General features: G+C 37.4%; 1 protein-coding gene across 4 annotated transcripts; it reads right to left on the minus strand.

The window, feature by feature from the left end:
- Positions 1 to 428: 428 nt before the first annotated feature.
- LOC18043731 (zinc finger CCCH domain-containing protein 53) lies at positions 429 to 5,095 on the minus strand. Of its 4 annotated transcripts, none has more exons than XM_024185575.1 (10): positions 4,662 to 5,095; positions 3,017 to 4,346; positions 2,746 to 2,931; positions 2,465 to 2,650; positions 2,253 to 2,344; positions 1,886 to 2,143; positions 1,671 to 1,812; positions 1,255 to 1,464; positions 1,075 to 1,165; positions 429 to 977 (listed from the first exon to the last, which is right to left on the minus strand). In XM_024185575.1, the coding sequence occupies exons 2-9, from the start codon at positions 4,015 to 4,017 to the stop codon at positions 1,093 to 1,095; spliced, it is 2,148 nt and encodes a 715-aa protein (XP_024041343.1). In that variant the 5' UTR covers positions 4,018 to 4,346; positions 4,662 to 5,095; the 3' UTR covers positions 429 to 977; positions 1,075 to 1,092. The 4 variants fall into 4 exon arrangements, with proteins under 4 accessions (XP_024041343.1, XP_024041342.1, XP_024041344.1 ...); XM_024185574.1 differs by having other exon boundaries at positions 3,017 to 4,533; XM_024185576.1 differs by lacking the exon at positions 4,662 to 5,095 and having other exon boundaries at positions 2,471 to 2,650; positions 3,017 to 4,632.
- Positions 5,096 to 7,641: the final 2,546 nt, after the last annotated feature.

Consider the following 7,641-nt stretch of genomic DNA (forward strand, 5'->3'; position numbering starts at 1 on the left):
GGTTAGCATATAGCAATTGGTGGTAACCATGGCCCACAGACAAGCTGGCACTTCAATTGTTAGATTACTGAAAAAACAGTCAGTAGGGCTCACGAGCATTGTCAGCTCACCATGTGATATTGTGCTTTTGTGGCCCTTTCTTCTTTGCCCCTTAACAATGGCACGAAAATTATTATTTTTTAGAAAAAAAAGTGTCCCCACCACAATAAACAGGTAGCAAAGAGACGAGAGCATATGAGACACTTCCTTTTTTTTTTGGGGGCCTATTTTCTTTTTCCTTATCTGAACAACTGTTACAATGATACTTTCTAACCGAAATGGACAAATTTTTTTTTCAACCTTCCCTTTCTCTGTTCCAAGAAAGCCACCCAAAACTCCCAACATATTTCATTTTACAACCCCGGAATGAGTTTACAAACAAACCATTGTAGTTACAAAGTGCTTTTACCTCTCTTTGTTCTTTGGATTCTGCTTCAGCTGTACAAAAAGACTGACAAGCTAACACTACATAAGGGCTTTTTCTCCTGTTCCTTCTAAGAAGAAAGCGAGGAGCGGTAAACAAAAAAAAAAAAAAAAGGGAGGGAAGGGAGAAAATTACAGCTCAAGGGAAGTAATTAAGTTACAGCTACAATTATAACATTTGACTGTGATGCTTCTTCTTCTTTTGTATTCTTTCTTTCTTTCTTTAATTTTCTTTTTTAACCTGTGGTCCAAACGACTTCAACTAATGAAATTAAAGACAAAAATAGTACAACAAAGAAAGGAATGGCTGACCCACTTCCTTCACAGCATTTTTACGTATGCAAATTTTGTATGGTAGTAAGTAGTAGCGGTATAGTACCCAATATCCAGCCCATACCGAACGTGTAGGATGAGGATGACGGTGGTGATGATGGTAGTAGGATTGGAAGCTGTGGTGGTTCCCTACAGTCTCTGACGTAAGTTTTTTTTTTGGTTTCTTTATTCTTCGTAATCTCCTGTTAAACAAGCCAACAAATGTCAATACAAGGCGACAAAATTTGTTTGATTGTGTTGCGAGAACAAGAATCCAAAGTTGGTGATCTGAATTTTTACCCAAGTAGAAGGAAGAAACTAGTTTCCCACAGGACAAGTCGGTCCACCGGTGCCCGTGTACATTCCTATGGCTCCATGCCCAGATGAGAACCTGAATGATGCAAAAAGAGAATCAAAATTTCAGGCACTTCGATGATGATTCATGAAGTAACATTTTGGCAGGGGATATTTCTTTTTTACCTAGGCATTTGACAGTTAAAAGATTTGAAAGATGCCATGTCTAGAGAAGCATTAGCAGTGGTTAAGTTAGAAGAAACCAAATTATTGTTAGCAGCAGATGTTGCGGCATCTTTTTCGGTCCCATTGGCATTATTTGAGAAAGCTGAAAAGTATTCTCCAGTGCCTTTAGTAGGAGATGCAAAGGGGCTATCAGGAAGATTGTGCTCCAAGCTGCAACAAGATTCAATTGGTAAAAAAAAAAAATTATACATCAAGACAAATGACAAAGTTCAAACAGGGGAGTTTAAAAAAAAGAAGGGGGGGGCGGCGCTGGCATGATCTATTACAGAATCTTCTTAGTAAAAATGTAAGGTAAAGAACAACATTCATCAATTAATGGGTTTTGCAGATGTGATTAAGAAGCTAAAGATTCTTACTTTTCTGGCACAGCATTGTTTTCATCAAGGGAGGTATCCTTTCTATTGACATTTTCTTCACAGCTGGTGAATTCCTTGCCATTTGCAACAAGCTTCTCAGCAGCAGGAGCAGAAAATGTGGGCAAAGGGCTCGAACCATTCTCTGTTAAAAAAAATCAATGAAATTCTTAGTCTCTTTAGTTTGATCTAAAAATTAAACAAATGAAGATTATTACCTGGTGGGGGTTCTGCACTGCTGCTGTGAAGTGGAGGAAAGACAAGATTTTGATGGAAAATATTAGGAGAGTGAGTTGGGGAAGGAATTGGGCTGCCAGTAGAAAGAGCCCTGTGATGATGATGCTTCTTAACATCAAGAAGTTGTAGCCCCATTAATCTTCTACTTTGAAGCTCGAGGGCTTGCTGCAAATCAGCTTGCTCCTCCATTTTCCTCCTCCACAGCATGTCCTGAGTATTATTATAGAACATTCTTGCCCCTACGAAGACCAACAAAAGCAGGAAATTAAAGAAAATCCAATTGGTACTGCAATAAAATGAATGAAAACGATTATTTTTATTTTTATTTTTTCGTTTCTTGATTCTTACCAAGTTGAAGGTCAAAAGGGTCTCTTGAATCAAGCCCAGTTGGGGTTCCACAAGGAGAAAACTCTCCTCTTTCAACTTGTTGCTGTTGCTTCCTGCAAATAAATAACAAAAGTATCTTCTTTTTATTTTCTGAAATTAAAAAGAAAGAAAAACAACCATAAATGAAATTCAAAGAGAAAACGAAAAGTAAAGAGATTGAAGAGAGCAAGTGCCTGTACTTGTCTGGAACTTTTCCTTTCTCCTTGTAAGGCTTAACAAGCACTCTTGCATCACAAACAAAATGGGGATTTCCTTTGGCTAAAATAATCTTCACAGTTTCTGGATAGACAAAAGTGACAAATCCAAACATCCTCTTCTGCTGATATGGAATCCTCACATCTTGCACAGGTCCATAGATACTTCAACAACAGGAAAAGAGGGAGGGGAAAAAAAATCAGTCTTTCAACTTGCAGAAACAAACTAATAAATTTTACACGTAGAATCATCAAGAAACCTGAAGTAATTTGAAACATCTTCTTCTCTGAACGTGCTATCAGCTGGGAAAGTCAAGTAGATTTGCCTTGAGGCTGGATTCACAATTCCGGCACTGCCGTTGATCGAAAAATCGTTTCTTTCAAGCCTAGATCGGCCAAACTTGTGCATATCCTCATTCAGCATCAAAGCAGCAGCAGCAGCAGCCCTATAGCATTTTTCATAATTAGAAACTTAACAACATAAATTATCAGAGCTTTGACTGCCCAATTAATGAAGGACTACTTAAGTACCTCTGAGTATCATTTTGTTGCTGCTGGAGAAACAAGTTCATGCTTTTAGGAGAGTAAGGAAAAGAGGACGATCCCATGAGCTGAGAAGCAGCAGCTAATCTTTGCTGCTGTACTTGAGCAGCAGCTGCAGATTTAGATCTAAGAAGCTCATGGCAATGGTCAATTGGCTCCATCTTGCTAGGTGAACCAACCAAAGTAGCAGCACCATCAGAACCCATAAGATTTCCACTACCAGTCTCTCCGCCATGAACAAATCTGCAGCTACTTCCATTCTTGCAGTAGCCTCTAGCAAAGTACAAGCATGGCCTCCATCCAAGTCCTGAGTTCAAATCATCTGAAGAAGAGCCCAAAACATCACTCACTGAGCAGCTTCTTCTGTGAACAGAGGATCCTCCTCCCCAGTAAGAAGGGAAAAGCATGGAGTCAGTAGCACCATTCGGCGGGCTTGATGATAAGTCCATCTGTGATGGGTAGAACAAATCTTGGTTTTTGTTGCCAAGATTTTGGGAGCTTTCATTGAGGAAAGAGAGTTGATCCTGGAGCTGATATTCATCTATAACATCAGATGACCCACTTCCAGTTCCATTTCCATAGAAAGGCAGAGCTGAAGAATTCATTGTGGTAGTAGTTTGGGGAATCAAGTCATCAGGGTTTGGGAGATCAGTGACAGCAGTGCTCCAAGAAGTACCACTTGGTATTGTGAGAGGAGGGAGATTGTTGCTGCCAAGAAGCCTAGAGGAAGAGGAGTTTTGCCTTGCTAGATAAGGAGAAGGGGAAGATGGAGTTGAAGGTGAGTTTGGTGAGTTTGAAGCGCGAACAAGCTCTTTTCTAGCTTTGAGAATCACTGAGTGAACAAGTGCTTCTGGGCCAAAAGCTAATCTAATCATTTCTTTCTCACCATGGTCTTGAAGGAGAAGTAGACCCATGATTTTAGAAGCATTTTCAGGGTCTAAGTTTTGGATTCTTGAGAAAACAATTCTTGTTGCCTCATAACCATCCATGGCTAGCCAGAAACAACCTTAGATGATTGATGATGATTATGGTGAAGTGATGATGATGATGGGGATGTGGGTTGGGTGTAGATTTTACACCAACCCCAAGCCTTTCCAAATGTTTGGTTAAATTTTTCAGAATAGCGAGAGTGAGTGAGGAACTAAAGCTGAGGCTGCTAAGCTGGAGCTAACGGGTAAGAAGGGTAGTGATGAAGTGAAAGGTCTCACTTTACAAGTAAAACTTCTTTCTCAACAAGCCCTACCTACCAAACTTTCTCCTCCAAGTCCCATGATGATGAGTGAGTGGAATTGCAGTGTCTCTCCTCTTTTTCTTATTCCTGCAAAACCCAAGAAAAGAAAAAGGTAACAAGAAAAGAAAGTTGATAAAAGGGGAGAGTATTCTCGTGTGGTGTGGTGACTAAAAGTTGTTGGAAAATATTGAGGAAGAGCATGGATGCTGATGAGAGTTGCCTTTGTTAAAAGGAAATCAAAATCTTGGTAGTTGAATTTCTTTATACAGCAAACCTAATAATAATAACAATAATGAGTGGAGTGGAAAGTGGAGATATTACAACTTATCTCTCGGTTCCTGTACCAAAATTAAAATTGAAAACAATTTTTCAGGGCATGAGACACAGAGAGTACGGCCTTACCCGTGAGAGAACCTTGACCAACCACCAAAAGCACTGTAATTTTTATTTGATCTCAGGAAATTTACTACAATAGCCAAAGACTAAGTATATATATAAACCACCGCCTTCTTTCAAAGGCTCTCAGCAGCTATATAATAGTGTAATAGCAGAAGGAAGCTATTGCAACGCAGTAGCTGAAGAAGGAACCATCAATTGCTTTGCTGCCTTCTTCTCGTTACTTCTCTCACTCAGTACTGCCCAGCTGCTGGTGCTGGGTCTGAGCAGAAAGTTAACAGTGGGCATGCAGTCAGTCAAAGCTCAGGCTCAGCTAAGCTATAAAAACTCTCTCCTTGGAATTTATTTAAAAAAGAAATAACACAAAACCCAAGAGGGGTAGCAGTGGCAGAGAGCTTGTGGGTGTGTGGACTGTGGAGTTTGCTAAACTAAAGCTTTTGAGTGGATCTAGATCTGTTAATTTGTGCACGTTCACTTAGCCCTAACCTCCTGACACAACTATTTACTATCTCTGCTTTTCTTTCCCCCGTTTAAATTACATGAAATCTAAAATGAAACTAGTCATTTACTTCCACTCCCCACTCTAGCTATGTGGTCCGCACGCGCCAAAATTGGTAGAAATGATTGAAGTTTTGGTTAATTTATTTCATTACAATACATAACATGGAAGCCAGTCAATGTCTCCCTGTGACCTGTGTGTACAAATTACAATCGATCAATCTTTTCCTCCCAGGCCCTACAGCTTTCGCAATCTTATTGCCACTTAAATAAAGAGGCTTTTACTGAGTTAATATATTGTCTTGGGTCATTTAATTTTGTTGTCATGTGTCCCACAAGTATTTATTTATTTGTATATAATTAGCTTAATAGCATTCTCTAGCTTGATAATGCTAATTATACAATTGATAATAATGACGATTATAATAATTATAATAATAATAATAAAAGAATTGAAGAAAGAGAGAAAGAGTACTTGTTGAGTGTTGTTTTGATGCTGGAAAATAACGAGAGGTGTTGGGATTTGTATGGGTAGCATGGCTGTTATATTTGTATACACGACATAGCCCTTATCATTTGTCCTCTTTTAGAATGCCCCACAGCAAATAAATATGATAGGCATGCATAGCTGAATCTCTCTTTCTTTTTTCTCTCTCGTTCTCTCTCTCTTTCTCTTTCTCTTTCTCACTCGGTGCCCAACTCATGATCATCAAATATTACACTTTCTTTCACCTTTTTTCATGTTTAGAATTAGATATAACTAGGTGATTTGAACATGATCAAGAAATAAAAGATGAAAAAGAAGCTCAGTAGCCCCAGCTTGACAGTGAAAAGTAAGAGTAGCTGCCTCTCACATGGGTGTGGCCATTGCAGCAAGATTTTTTTCTCATAATTATTGAGCAATTCTAGCCATGTGTACCAACTACCCATACAGTTTGTTGTATTTGGTTTTTGAATAGCAACGATGAGATTTATATTTCTCATGTGTAAATCTCATGTCTCTTTATATAATCAAATTTCATGTCTCTCTTCTATTATTGCTGCTTTCAATTCGACTCGCTGCATGGTGAATATATATATATATATATATAAACTATGTTATTAATTTCGAGTAATATATTGTGCACTGCATGGGCACGACCAATTTGTATTTTATGAGAACGTTTGAAAGCGAATAGAACTAATAGTATGAGTATTAAAAAAGATATGATACTATTAATTGATTGTCTCGTTCTTTATTGTCAATTAAAAGTGGTTTCTACTGTGCTAATATTCTCTTGAACATAAAATTTATCAAACTTTTTTTTTTTAAATATCAGAGGGAGGAAATATCAGCAAAACACCGTTTCTCTTTAATCTTTTTATATATGTGTATACATATTTTTTTGATACATGATCGGCTAAAATATCAAGTATCAGGTTGTTGCCCCCTCATTATCATCACTTTGTTTATAGCAAATGAAACAAATTTAATAGCAATCAAAGCTTATTTGAAGTCATATATTAATTAGCTGGTATCACATTCTTTGACGTCTGTTGCATCGTGGGTATTCATTGTTTTTTTCTCCTAATTGAGCACTGAAGTTCTTATCATAATCTCCGAAACTGTTTCTTTAAAATTTTCTGTTTTTTTTTTTTTAGTTATAGATAGCCGTGCAAAGGTAATTATCATAAAATAGTTTTTATCTAGGTTAAACTTTTCTTACCAAATTTGATGGGCTACCAAACTCAAAGAAAAGGCAGCTAATGTGCTTATTTTTCAACAGTGGCTTTGCATGTTTACCCAAAAAGAAAAAATCATTAAGAGGCAACTTACCAACCACAAAGAGAAATAGAAGTAGTCAAGATTCTAAACAGTAACAATTGAGTGAGTCTCAAAGCAGTAATAGAAGAGAGACATGAAATTTTGTGTTCCCTAGGAAAGCAACTCTGCCTCTGCGAGTCGAATTGAAAGGATAGGTAGGCCAATTGCTATTTGCTAGTTGCATTGAAATTTGCCTGTTTTTGTGAGCTTTATTGTTCTGGCTCCCCTCAGATTACGATGTTGCATGGCATGTTTTGTTGGACAGAGATGCTGCCAGTGTCTCTTAAGTAAATCTTTAATAATCATGGTATTAAGTTAGCATAATTAAATTTCTGACTACTGTTTGTTTCTCTTGTTCTGTACAAGTTGCTATTCAATCACCTAGGCCCAATATATGTAACTACCAACGTTGATGAGATTTCAAGCACGTGTCATGTTTGCACATAAGGATTAGTTAAATCAAAATATGCATATTCATCAATCAATGATATTGTGTTTGGATCAAAAGGATTTCCAAACCAAACCAAAAAAAAAAAAAACATTGGCCCACATAATGTGAAATTTGTACTAATAATTAAAAATATAAAGTAATAAATAATTTACTATAGCCGACTCTAGAGAATTTAGAGTCTTTGTCCAAAATTTTTCGTGGAGTCTCTTTTTATTTTACAATTTCGATACTCA

This window comes from Citrus clementina, unplaced genomic scaffold, assembly GCF_000493195.1.
Source record: "Citrus clementina cultivar Clemenules unplaced genomic scaffold, Citrus_clementina_v1.0 scaffold_4, whole genome shotgun sequence".
Taxonomy (NCBI): Eukaryota; Viridiplantae; Streptophyta; class Magnoliopsida; order Sapindales; family Rutaceae; genus Citrus; species Citrus x clementina.

Bases quoted from the DNA above. Each gene is read 5' to 3' on its own strand.
- LOC18043731 (XM_024185575.1), bottom strand. From the start codon at position 4,017: ATGGATGGTTATGAGGCAACAAGAATTGTTTTCTCAAGAATCCAAAAC. The intron at 2,651-2,745 runs GTTTCTTGATGA...CTGTTGTTGAAG, and splicing joins GATGTTTCAAATTACTTCAG to TATCTATGGACCTGTGCAAG. The intron at 1,813-1,885 runs GTAATAATCTTC...TTTTTTTAACAG, and splicing joins CAGTGCAGAACCCCCACCAG to AGAATGGTTCGAGCCCTTTG.